At 45.6% G+C, this 13,431-nt stretch overlaps 1 protein-coding gene across 5 annotated transcripts in view; it reads left to right on the forward strand.

The window, feature by feature from the left end:
• Tnfrsf19 (TNF receptor superfamily member 19) overlaps positions 1-13,431 on the forward strand; it is an 86,336-nt gene that overhangs the window by 49,206 nt on the left and 23,699 nt on the right. For all 5 annotated transcript variants that reach the window (XM_040740580.1, XM_040740582.1, XM_040740578.1 and 2 more), the window contains exon 5: positions 643-728. In XM_040740580.1, the coding sequence (XP_040596514.1) occupies positions 643-728 (86 nt within the window). The remainder of the gene's footprint in view (positions 1-642; positions 729-13,431) is intronic.

The raw sequence follows: 13,431 nt of genomic DNA on the forward strand, positions 1-13,431 counted from the left end.
CCAATCAAGTGCCGAGATTCAGAAACTAGAGTTTTAAAGATAGGACATGAAGACTTTGGTTTAATTATGAATAATGGTGTCTGGAGAACAAATTCTTTATTTCCAGTTGTAGCATCACTTTCACAGTAATGGTTTTAAGTTTGTCCTTATAATTTAATTTACAGGCAGTAGTGTATTCATAGTAATTTTTAATTTGATGTTGCTCATTAGCTATGTTGTTGATGCTTAATATTTTCTTTTAAATAAATTTAATTTATTAACTTATTGATAGAGTCTTGAATGACTTGAATTCCTGCCATCTATAAGCAACCATAATTAAAATTTGTATTAACATCCCTCCAAACATTTCTAATGAGAACATATCTGGGCTCCTAAATTTCAAATGCTAAATCTAATACTTTATTTGAAAGGTGTTTGGGGTTTAGGTTACAACAGAACTGCCAGAGCACACTGGCTTCTATTCCCTCTCCAGCATCCCACCCAGGTCAGGAAGTTTTATGTAGAGAACCAAATCTGTGCAGTGTCCACCATCTCCTCAGCCTCTGTCTTCACCAGAGGTTGCTGGTGACCGATCATGTGATGCTCGGCTGCAACAGTGATCTTAGATGACACCAATAACCGGGACTCTCCTTCCTCTTCTAGATTTTACCGGAAGACTAAACTTGTTGGTTTTCAAGACATGGAGTGTGTGCCCTGCGGAGACCCACCTCCTCCCTACGAACCACACTGTGAGTGATGTGCCAAGTGGCAGCAGGCCTTTATAAAAAACCTGTCTCTACCATGGGACTCCTAGGGTGTGCTCAGTCAGCAGTGACCTTTGAAGTGCATCCCGGGGAAGCAGTGGCACCACATTGCTGTCCCCTGTTCCTTTGCACCCTTCCTCCCAGGTGCTCAGGGCCGGAGACCTGGCTCCCCTGGGCTGCCCAGGTGCTAATCCCCGGATGTAACACTCTGATCCTGATAGGATCACACAGTTCCTTCTGGGACACCCTTGCCCTCCATAATACATCCTTGCACTTCCTGCTCATGCATTCTTTTGTTTTTCTCACCTTTGAAAGCCATGAGGAGAGATCACTCATGGCCCTCATCCAGGGTGGGAGCAGCAGTCCAGGAGACACTTGAGTCTTTGTGTTAACATTAGTCTTTTGGACCATTAGGGTTCTTTTCCTTCCCCCTTGGAAACAAGAGGGTTTATTGTGTTCTCAGCACATGGTGACTGCTCACTGTCTTAATGCTAAGCAAAGCTGGCTAACGAACACCACAGGCAAGGGTCAGCCAGCCAGGGGTGAGGCGGGGTCTGCTGTCCCAGCTGGGCTTCAGTACACAGGAAAAGCTATGTCCAGGCAGGAGGGTAGAGGTGCCTGTTCTGCCTGGCATCTGTTGGCACCCTGTTGCCAGGATCGTTGCTGGATAACTTTCCAATCCATGGTGTCTGCCCTCTTGCCTCTTTCTGTAACAAAACTTCCTTCCAAACAAATTGCAAATGTCTGCATCGTTTGATAAGGTCTGGGGAGGGCCATGCAACCTCTGCAGTGTATGTTCTTACTTCCTTTACGAAAATACATTACTCTGTAGTCTCCATTTGAAGTGACAGAAACGCAAAACAAGCAAACATCAACAAAACAGACCAGATAAGAGATACCGATGGATCCTCTTTGTGCATCTACACATGACATGTCCTCTTGACAATTAAAGCTCAAGGACCCAGTCCTGCTCAACCGTTTGTTTTAGCTGAAAAGCTCATCTGTCACTACTTGTTATTAAACTGATGGCATCAATACAGCCCAGGTTAGAGCTGGGAAGTGTAAGGTTCTTCCCCTCCCCGCCCCACTTAAAGTACCAGGTTTGATGTACTGTAATCCGGAGGTTTTAGAGCATCTTGCCTTTATGATTTTAGCTAAACTTAGATAACATGAAAGGGCCTTTGAACACAGAACTCACGTGCAGCTCTCATGCCTTATGAAACCTTTGGAAAAGATCATTCATTAGTCTAACATATAGAAATATACATTTCTCGATGTGTCAAACTTTCTACAAAGAAAACTATTTGTGAAGTTGGAAGCATAGCGGGCCCAGTTGAGGACTTCACATCATGATGGAGAGAGCCCGGGGTCTTGTGAGCTTCTTCTCTGTCACAGAAGTTTGCTATCTTTGGCACCCTCCTTGGGAAGCTGTCCAGAGCTCGACTAATCTCCTCAAAGGAGATCTGGAAGTCTTTGGGGGGAAATTATGCATGGCGCCTCATGTTTTCATCTCTCCTCAGGGCTTTTCAGTGTATCCACAAAGAGCTTCTTCTTCAGCCCCCTGAGGGGTTCCTGTGCCCCTGAGCATCCTGGCTGTGGGAAGTAGGCGTCCTTCAGGCTGCCTCAAGCAGTGGGGTTTGTTTTAAGGGCACGATGAGTGGAAACAGACTCAGCTGGGGCTTCCAGACTCACATAGAGTTGTGGTCCCGAGGACCCTGGGTACTAGATTCGAGGAGGGTTTCAGGAACTTCCCTTCTCTCCTTCAAAACAGAACAAAACCTGAACTCAAACTGCTATTGATTTCTTAAGAGTATCAGTTCATTTCCTTTTAAATTTGATTTTCTTTCTTTAAAAGAATGCTTTCCAGGCACCTGACTATCAGATTGCTTAGCACTGCATTTAAAGAGATGAAAGTCTTAGAATCAACTCAGGCATGGTGACTCACTTGTAGTCTCAGTACTCAGGAGGCAGAGTCGGAGGATGACCTTGAGTTTGAGGCAAGCCTGGAATATAAAGGAATACCTTGTCTAAAGGAACCAACCAAAAAGCAAAATCAAAACAAGTCTTGGTATCTTTGGACACACAGGCACTCAGAAGCAGTTGGGTGTGTCAGTCTCTCCACAATGGCAAGGCCTCTGGCTCACCTGTGTATGAGAACAGCAGCATGGCTAGCAGAGACAGCCTTGCTCCACATGTTTCTGTGACGTGCTGATCAACAAAGCTTATGAAATTATTCATAGAAAAAGCCATATCTGAAGCGGTGAAGATACAAGTAGTATGCAGAGCAGTCACCTATCCTGTTGGGAACAGAACCCAACGTACACCTACTCTTCCAACGAACTCTGCCTCCAGCCCCTACATCTATCTTTTTGAAAACCCACACAGATAGGAAACAGACTGAAAAGAGTTCAGAATGCTGTGTTTTGCTTACTGAGTTTTATAAAGCTCTGATGCTAGAAATGTGTTGTTCGGGGGACTATTGGTGTTTCCCTCTATTTTTCCCCCTTAAGCAAAAACAAAAATGTTCAGTAAGTTCAAATGTCTTTTTAAAGTTCATTTTGAAATGACTTTGATTCATTATATAAGAAGGCCATTCCCATTCGCACTGGAAAATAGTCCCTGTTTAACAGTGTGGGTTATTACACATTGATACGGGGACGTGGGAACTTTCGGGAGTGCTGAGCCCTGCGCAGCGGCCAACACCACAGGTCATCGCAGCGCCTGCTTTTCTTTCTCCCACACGCAGAGATTTATCTTATGGGTATGACTTTAGATTCACGTGGCCTGTTATACAAAGCCCTCGAGAACAAAGCAAACATCTAGTTTAAACACACTTTAAATACAGTTGTACTCTGGTAAAAGCCACTTTGAATCATTTAAAAACCACTTACTGCAGCCACAGAGGCATTCCAAATCGAATAAACATTACACACACACCAAACAAATCCCACAAAGTCTTCATTTCTCACCAGACCCAAGGCAGGATTTAGCTCTAAAACATCTTGGGTGTTTTCTTCTCTCCCTTCACTGTCCCAAATGTGTGCACATTTGATACAGTAAGAACAAAACCTGCAGTTAGAAATTTTACCTTAAGTGCCTTTGTCAGCAATGCCACGGTCAACCTCATGATCCAAGATCAGCCAAGCACTACCACCAATTAATGCTATGAACGACCTGGCAGAGGAGCTGTGGGTGCATGGAAGCGTCACTCTCATAGACTACATTGTTATGGGGGCCCCCAGCATGCATCTGGTAGGGATTGGGAATGGGAAAGGAAAAAGCAAACAAACCGAAAGGCCCCTCAGCTATCAGCATATCAGAGAGTCAACTGTCCCTTTGTACTGTCCTTTGCTGGTTACCTGTATCAAATATATACATGTATCCAGGCTGTCCTAGGAGGAGCCAGCTCCTGGACTACCATATTCCCTAAATGCACACTCGTGCCAGGAGGAGCTAAAGGCAGAAGGCAGGTGAAATTATAGCCTGGACAAGACAGACCAGCACAGAGATGGAGGATTCTGAGTTATATCAGGGTCTTAAGGCACCATACTGGACATGAGTTCACTTAGTTATATCCCAAAATGACTACCTAGCTATTATTATTCCTATTGTCAAAGAGTCAAAGAGGAGAGTGACTGCCCAGGTCACATCACAAGGCAGAGCCACAGCCAAAGGACAAAACGCTGCCAGCCAGTCAAAGCTGGGGTCTACTCCATACTCTCATGACAACACATCTTCCAAACTTGTTAAGGTTTACAGAAAATGATAGGCGTGATGTCAGTGTCAATGGCCAACTGGCAGGCTCAGGGATCGCCTAGGCCGTAAGCCTCTAGGCTCACTTGGGAGAGATTACTTAGTTAGGTTAGCATCTGACCATGCCTGTGAAGCGTTATCTTGATCTGGTTCATTGAGTTGAGGGAGACCCAGCTGAACACCAGTGGTCACCAGCCTATGTGCTAAGTGTGTCCAGCTGCCTCAGGCTCCTGCCATGTTGTCTTTCTCACCGTCGTGGACTGAATCCTCAAAGTGTGACACGAAATAAACCCTTAAACTGCTTTTATCAGGGTGTTTTGTCATGACAATGGAAAAAGTAACAATGGCAATAGGGGACAGGCACTTCTTTCTTGTGTTTAAATCACTTTGGGCAGGGCACAGGCTTTCCCTGTAAAGAAATGTCTATGTAGATAGTACCTATTTATTGTTGTATTTTGCTACGCTGCCACCTAGCCTTGTGATGTTGGGCAGTGCTGACACTTACTTTGGCTGCAGTCTCACTATGTTGCCCAAGCTAGTCTTGAATTCATCTCAAGCAATTCTCTTGTCTCAGCCCGCCGATCAAACATATGCATATTGATCAGAGAAAAATGGCAACATGCAGATGCAGGAGTGATGCCCACAGTGTAAGGTCCTCCACACTACGGCAGTGTATGGATGCAGGAGACACGCCCATGGTGTAAGGTCCTCCACACTATGGCAGTGTGTGGATGCAGGAGACACGCCCACCTATGGTGTAAGGTCCTGCACACTACGGCAGTGTATGGATGCAGGAGACACGTCCATGGTGTAAGGTCCTCCACACTATGGCAGTGTATGGATGCAGGAGACACGCCCATGGTGTAAGGTCCTCCACACTATGGCAGTGTATGGATGCAGGAGACACGTCCATGGTGTAAGGTCCTCCACACTTGCTATGTGTATATGTGGGAGCTTTGTTTCTGCAGTAATTTTTTGGTGAGTTTGCCACTACTCAGGCCAGATTTTCCAGGATGCTTACTGGAACTTCTGTGTTATGATCTAAAAAACCAGTATGCCCTAATGAAGGGCTCAACTTACTGGGGGTTGTGAAGTTGTCTCTGGTCCCTAGACCAAGACGCGCTGGTGTCCAGCCAGGTCACTGCTGGAAAGGAGGCTGTTCGTGGAGGCTCACTGTGGTATTGTGGGGGAACAGCTGAGTATGGCTGTGTGCTTTCAACAAATTCCTTCAGTAATCCATAGAGGAAGCTGCTCACAGAGATGTCTGAATTTAGCTCTCTCCTGCTAAACAACCTGCAAGACAGGGAAGATAAGGATGCTGGATCAGAAACAGCAGAGGCAGCACAGCCCTGGCATGGGGAGACAGCTTAGAGTATTAGCCTCCTGTCCTGATCTAAGGGGAGACACCACGCTTCTTCCTCTCCACTGGTTGGTTTAAGGTGCAACTGTCCACATGGTACTTGTCTCTAGTTATCTTCTTTCTTTCTGCTGCTATTACACGATTCTGTTAATTTATTTGAAAGTAAGCAGCAGTTCTCAAAGGTTGCGTAGTTGAAAATATATAAATGGAGATGGCAACTCAAAAACAAACCGGTACACCTACATAGTCCCCTTCATTTCAGCCCTCTCTGCAGAGGACACCATTCAAAGGCCTACCTTGAAATCTATTTTCCTTTCTACACTAGGGATCGAACCCAGGGCCTTGCACATGACAGGCAAGTGCCATACCACTGAGCTATGTTCCCAAGTCTTAGTGTTTCAAAACGCTGTTTTCCAATATAGCCTTAGCTGGTTTTTAACTTGACATCCTGTCACCCTTGCCTCTAGAGCACTGAGATTCCAGCCCTGTGCTACCACACTTAGCTGTGTGCTTATCTTTTGCTGTAAGAATCATCAAAGTGTGAGAGAGAAGGCTCAGGAGGCAGAGAGGTCAAGAACTGGATGCAGCCAGGAGGCAGGGACAGATCATCCATCATTAAGCCATCATCAAACAAGGACTGTTGATCCCAGAGCAGGCACAGGAACCCAGACCACACTGTCATTTTGTGACATTTAATGCAAAGCAAGCAGACCTAGTCATCCTCATGACTGACCCCTGAGGTTTTCCTCGTTTGGCATGGAGTACGTAATTAAGATCTTGTTTTTTCAAGATGTTCAAAGGGGAGGCAGGTGGTGATCAAATGACATTCGTGTGAGTCCTTTTCTTCTGTTTTATTTTGTTGTTTTTTGAGAGTCTCACTCTATAACCTAGACAGCGGTTCTCATTCTTCCTAATGCTGCAACACTTTAATACAGTTCTTCATATTGTGGTGACCCAACCATAAAATTATAACCATAATTTTTCTACTGTTAAGGATCCTGATGTAAATATCTGCTATGCAGGATATCTGATATTCGACCCCCAAAGGGTTGCAGCCCACAGGGTGAGGACCACTGACCTAGACTATTCTGGAAGTTGTGCCAATCCTTCATCAGCTGGGGCCACAGATGTGAGCCACTATGCCTTCTTTGTTTGCTGATTTTTGGTCTTGGTCATGCTTGGGACCCTGGGTAAGCGCTGTACCTGAGCAACACCCCCTCACTGTAGCATTTCCATGGAAGCTTGGTACTGTTACAGCTCAGGCCACAGGTCCTGGCCTCCTTAGAGAACTGCCGTGCAACCGCCCTATGCTCCGTCTCAGACTGATGCCCCTAAATGGCTCCTTGGCAGTGGTTTCTTCCGCTGTAGGAATCAAATTCTTCTAAAAGTCTTGTTCCAAACTCACGTGTTCTGTAGCCATTCTTTTCTCCCAGCAGAAATTTCTAAATACAAACCATCAATTTTGTTTATTACCAGTGGAAGAAGGAGCAGAACGTTTTTCATTTTGAATAGATCACGCCATCCCTTGAGCCTGGAGCTTCTTTTGTGGGTGTTTGTCTGCCCGAGTCTGGGGAAGGGAACTATCCGATGGAGAAATGGGCAGGCGGTTCTTAGCCAGTCCCCAGCACGTCTGCCTTCTCAGCTCTTACCCTCCGTCCCTGCTGGACATAAAGCCCATGGGCTGTATTAAATATTCATTTACGGGAAAAAAAGCTACATCTGGTTAAAGGATGCTAAATTGAACACATTTTACATTAAGTTCAGTTTATTTTAAAAATAGAGATCTATCAGGCCCATTTCACTAAGCTGTGGAGTTTTGTTTTGTTTTTTAATAAATGAAGAGCCTGTGTGATCCTCAAGTGCCCAGAAAGCACTGGAAAGAGTGAGTGGGAGAGGATGGAGAAGCAAAGCCATTGGCGGGAGCAGTCAGTGCAGCCGCAGAGTCAGAGGCCCTGCAGATGGGACCCAGAAGTCAGCTTTTCATCCAGACTGTGTATTCTCAGGCGGTTGTCGGTGCATGCTGGGGACCGGGTTAGTTGTCCTTTAAACTTGGTGTCTAGCTGCTTCCAACCTCCCTAGGAGGGGGGTTTAACCTAACAAGTTTTGAGAATGGAATGAAGAAAATACCAGGAGAGTGCAGCAGAGCAGATCCCTCTTTGTTTCAAGAAGGCACCAGAACCCTTACTGACACTTCTTAGCCTGCTCTGTGTGTTCCTAGTCATGTGGAAGAAGAGAGGGGATCGGCTGGGGTCTATTGGAAATGCAGCACTGCTTCTCAAGTGAACTCCCAGATGCCAAGATTAAGAAATTATAAATCACAGTGCGACTGGGCATGTGGCTTCGTGGTACAGTGCTTGCCTAGCATGCTCCAGGCCTGGGTTCCATTCCCAGAACTGTAAACATAAAAATAAATACACAGTCATGCCTTGGTGTCCCCAGGGAATTGAAATAGTCTAGGGTGAGACTCCCAGCCCTAGATGCCAGTGACCTTGGATGCTCGAGTCTCTTGTACCAAACAGTTCAGAGTTCATATAAGACCCAGGTACATAATTTAAATCAGCTCTGGATTTGTATCAACTTGCATGGCGCTACTGAACCTATTTTGGGAATAATAACAAGGAGAAGAAGCTGGCACATGTTCAGTACAGACGCAGTAGCTCTTCAGATTCTGAACTTAACACTTCAGCAGTGTGATTGAGTCACTGCCGAAAAATACTAGGTCAAAATACCCCCCAGACTGAAAAGGGTACTAGGCATCCAGAGCTGGCCCAGGCCTGGCAGCCTGTGTCTGTGAATGTGGCACTCAGGAGACCCTGAACACAGGCCCAGCCACTCCCCTTTAAAATTAGAAGCTTGAAGCTGAATTTCAAGTAGGAATTAATTCAGTTTAAAAGTATCTCCCTCTGAGTCTTTAAAGCATTATCCTAACTGTGTTGTTTATTTTGAGCATCACAGAGAATATATTTTAAGAACTCATAAGAGGGGTTTTATCTATACTGTGACTCATGGCAGGTATCTCCAAACACACCTACATACATGCACATAAACACAGAATGAATAACTCTGGGACAGCTTTCCAGCAGTGCTTTTCTTTAAGGTCAGCTGCTTAACCCAGGCTGCATGTTACAGGATGCCTTTTGAATGCCAGGATGCAAAGTAGTTTATAAAGATGACAAAGTGTTGAGGTGAGGCCAACTACAGAGACCTGGGGACAGAGTCCTACCTGCAACAGGCAGAACCCACCCTTCAGAGGCTGGATGTCAGTGTGAGTGACAGTGTAGATTAGGAGGTTGGTCAGGATGAGAAGACTCCTGTGGACAGGGCAGTGTCAGCCACAGCAATGGCCAGTATTGAGAAGCTGGGCTTTAGTATCCTAATTCAGCAGAATGTGTCCAGCTGGTACAGTAAACACTTGTACTTTGAGGAACAGACTTTCTGCTCCTCTCTCAAGAACTGATAATTAATTCAATTTAACTAATTTAGCTTAAACAAATGCCATTTGGCAGCTTAATTACTCTAAGAACATAATAATTTTAGTTATATAGCCGGCCCTCCGTATCTATGGATTTCACATTTGAGTTCCAGTCAATTGGTGTGTCCAAAACATCCTAAAGACTTGCTTTTGCACAAAGCATGAGCAGGCATTTTTATTTTGTCATAGCACTGTGGAGCTATCCACCGGCCTTTGCACTGCATTGGGCATTCCAAATCATGTAGAGGATGCATGTATGGTCCAGGAGGATGTGTGTAGCTTTATGAAATGTTACTTATTTTATAAGAGTCTTGAACATCATGGATTTTGGAATCCAGAGACAAAATAAGTCCTGAAGCAGAGTCCCCAACGATACTCAGGGTTAACTTCCCACCCCCAAACCACCACACAGAGGAAACAAAACACCCAGAATTTAGAAAAATCAAAATCAAATATCGTTCTTTGTCCTTTCCATTGAAATGGATTTCTTTGTCTCACAGCACTCTGGGGAAGCCCTGGGGACAGGTTATTGAAACAGCCAATTGTGTTACACCCGCAGTCAAGAGCAGAGCGCTATAGATGCTGCAGCCTGCCTTTTCAGACATGCGCACCATTTGTTCGTCCTAAGACTGATGCAGAACGGGCCTGCTTGATGTCTTTCTCAGATGGCCCCATTCCACACTTGTGAAAAAGTCTTGGCCCTGACACCTAACAGGCAATCCCATCTTTGTGCCCCTGTTTTACCAGGTGGAGGTCTGATAGCTACTAGTCATAACAAAACATGGGTTGGAGTTTCAAATTCATCTCATGACTAAGACTCAAAAGAGTGTTCTTTCCAACTAACTGCAAACCTCTTTGCTTTTTCCTCTTCACTCTATTAGAAAAGGAGGCTGCAGGAAACAGTGTGTATAAGTCTAGATCTTTCTTTTCCTCTAGATCCAGTCAGTAGTTTTAAATTATGCACAAGCTCCTATTTTGGGGAATGGGCATAGATAATTTAAGTATCATCCAATGGGGCCAATCCCACAGTTTGCTTCTTAACCACCTCACTAATTCGGGATCCCAGGAAGATTTCTGGGACTTCAATGTGACTGTCTCCACATGACACCCCACCCCCAGTAGAGCCCTGCTTTCTAAGGGCCATGGTGGCACACGGCAGTCCAGGGGTTAAGGAAAAGTGCACACTTAGACTGGGAGGGCAGGGCCCAGGTTTCCCTTGTTTCAGTTCCAGATGGCGGTCCTGCCCCCGCCCCTTTGAGGTCCTATTTGAGTTTCCTGTCCCTCACCACAGATGTTCAAAGCCATCATAATGTGTCTCTCTTTTATGGTGTCTTTCTGTTTCTTGGTGTAGCGTTTAAAAGCTTCATTGTTTCTCCAGGCAAATAAACACTGAGAGACTTTTAGGTGGGCGGGTAATAAAAAGAACAAAACATCCTTGAAAGCAGGAAAAATTCCTTTAACTTTATTGTGTTTGCAAAGAAATTCTACAGACGATCAGCTGCTCTTTGCTGGCTTACAATTTTTCAGTGTTAATTATAGTATTTATGCTAATTAAGGTCCCACATGGAAGCCAGCGAGTGCTTAAGAAGAATGTAAAAGAAAGAATTGTCCTTTGGGATAGGCTTCCTATGAAGGCACAAGACAGTCTCCTCAGATTGCCTCAGTGGATGTCGTCATTGCTGGGTCACAAAAACCTCCCTGCCTTTCCAGCCACTCTCCTGCAGTGTGGTTAGCTCTTCCTGACTTCCTCTTAGTCTTCCATTTCTCCTCAGAGACACGTACAATAATGTTTGACTTGTCTAATCCTGGTGGGAAATATATTCCTAGGTCAAAGGGTCTATAAGCCAGTAGAACTGTGGAAACTCAGTCTGTAAATTTCCAGGCTTCAGTCTTCCAAGTAGCACCATCCCTGCCTCGGGCCTCTCCTGTGGTTATGTGTCTGTCTCTCACTTACACCTCAGGCTCTCATCTCTCTCTCAGTGCCTGCCAAGCCTTCCTGGATGCTGTCAGCCAAATACCTTTTGCATCACCCCAGCCCCTGTCAATAACCCTAACCTCTGGCCATCATGCCTTCCCTGCTCTGCCTTGCCCTGCCGCTGGCTACTCTTTCTGTCTAGCTTTATCTTGTTAGCATCTCTACAAGTGGACTGTATGATGCACATATCTTGAAGAGCAGAGAACATGGCTTTATCTTGTCCATCTATAACTTTCTTGTGTCAGCTTGAGAAGACATAAGAACCTGACAGCTGACTCGGTGTCTGTTTCCTAGGGAGAAGCCATCACATTCTGTGCCAATAAATCCACAGTTGAGTTTGATGAGAAGTTTAGAACTCTTGACTACTAACCGCTGACAATAGAGCCAGTGGTGATTTGTAACCAGATAGCCTGGGCTGGGTGCTTTTGAGTGACAGACCACAGGTCTTGTGGGGAAGGACACTCATGTCATACTTCCATCTCCTCCCCTCTGGCCCACCGTTGTGAGGAATGGTCCTCAGAAGCCATACTTTCTGTCTATTTCCCAGGTGGCTTCTGAACCAGTAAAGTTTGCTGTGAACTAAACCAGCTCCTGTAGAGAGGAGAGAGTAAAGCAGGGAACCAAGGCCAGGAGGGACGAAGGAGACTCTTAAGGTTTAGTAGTTTGGTTTAAGGGGTATGCTAAAGAGCTTTATTTATTTTCTTAGCAACTGAGATGTAAACTGCTTACTACCTCAGTCATAATAAACGATGAGACTTTTAATTTTTTATTTTTGGCTTAGGAAAGAGGATAAAACGGGATTGGCCAGAGCACAGCGCTTCATGCTCAGGCTGTTAATCCTGCCAGCTGACTTTATGGGGTCGGTTGTGTTTACACTCGGTGAATCACTTGTGTGCCAGTGAGGAGTAATCAGGGCGCTGCTGTCTCCAGAAGGAGTTTGGCTGCCCGAGACTATTAAAACCTGCCCTGAGAGGCCAGTTATGTAGCTAGAGGGGGTGGGTCTGCATGGAGAATGGTTTTGGTTGGACAGAGAAACACACCTGTGTCTACATTCGCCAACAAAACACGCCCGTGTCTACACTCACCAAACAGAGTTTTTGGAAGTCAGAAAACACAGCTAGCTGTGCTGACAAGGCTAACTAGAAACGTCTACATTTCTACTTAACAGCACACCCCAGTTTACTGACACATGTGTCGTTGCAGACAGCGGCTGTGGGTCAGTTCACTCTGTTCGGGTGGGAACAGTGACTTAGCAGGATCAGTCCCTCCGTGTCGGCAGTCTGGACCACATTAGTGACAGAAGCTCATGGGCTGTGCTTTCAGACCCCACGGCCCACAGAACAAAGCCCTAAGAACTGGAGCCTTACAGTTCCCAGCTTTAAAAGCCAGATACTTACATTCTAGGTGCTCAGCTCAGTGCAAACTCTGGGCTCTCAGAGCCAGAGGCTTATGACTTTGTGCCCCAAGACCACAAGCTTACTGTTCCAAGCTTTTCAAACCCAGAGATTTAAGCATTGGTACTGATGCTGAGGCCAGAGGCTTATTGCTCTGGGCTGTGAGTGTCAGTTGGTAGCACCCAGTTAATGTTGTAGGTTCCCAAGCTTCGGATGTCAGGGCCCCAGAGTTTAACCGTGGTGGTTCTCTTCAACTCTTCCAGGGATCAAGGCCTGCAGCGTTCACCATCTCAATGTCACAGCCTGCTGCATCCCTAGGCTCTCCAGTTTCCTGCTTCAGACGTCTCTCTGGAGTTTTTCTGTTGCTGAAGAGCACTCATGGCCACTGTCATTGCTCAGATTGAAATTGGCTCTTTCACTCTACCAGTGATAAGCACACGTAGGCAAATGAAAGACCATAGTCCACTTAGAACCATATTGAGGCCAATGTCACAACACCTGGTGTGGTGGTGTATTTGAATACTTGGTCATCAGGGAGTAGAACTATTTGAAAGGATTAGAAGGGCCAGAGGATGTGACCTTGTTGGAGTAGTTATGACCTTGTTGGAGGAAGTATGCTGTTGGGGGTGGGCTTTGAGGTTTCAAAAGCCCATGCTAGACCCAGTCAGTCAGTCAGTCAGTCTGTCTGTCTGTCTGTCTGTCTCTGCCTGCTGCCTGAGGATGTAACGATCTCA

This window comes from Mesocricetus auratus, unplaced genomic scaffold, assembly GCF_017639785.1.
Source record: "Mesocricetus auratus isolate SY011 unplaced genomic scaffold, BCM_Maur_2.0 Super-Scaffold_100707, whole genome shotgun sequence".
In the NCBI taxonomy this organism is placed as follows: Eukaryota; Metazoa; Chordata; class Mammalia; order Rodentia; family Cricetidae; genus Mesocricetus; species Mesocricetus auratus.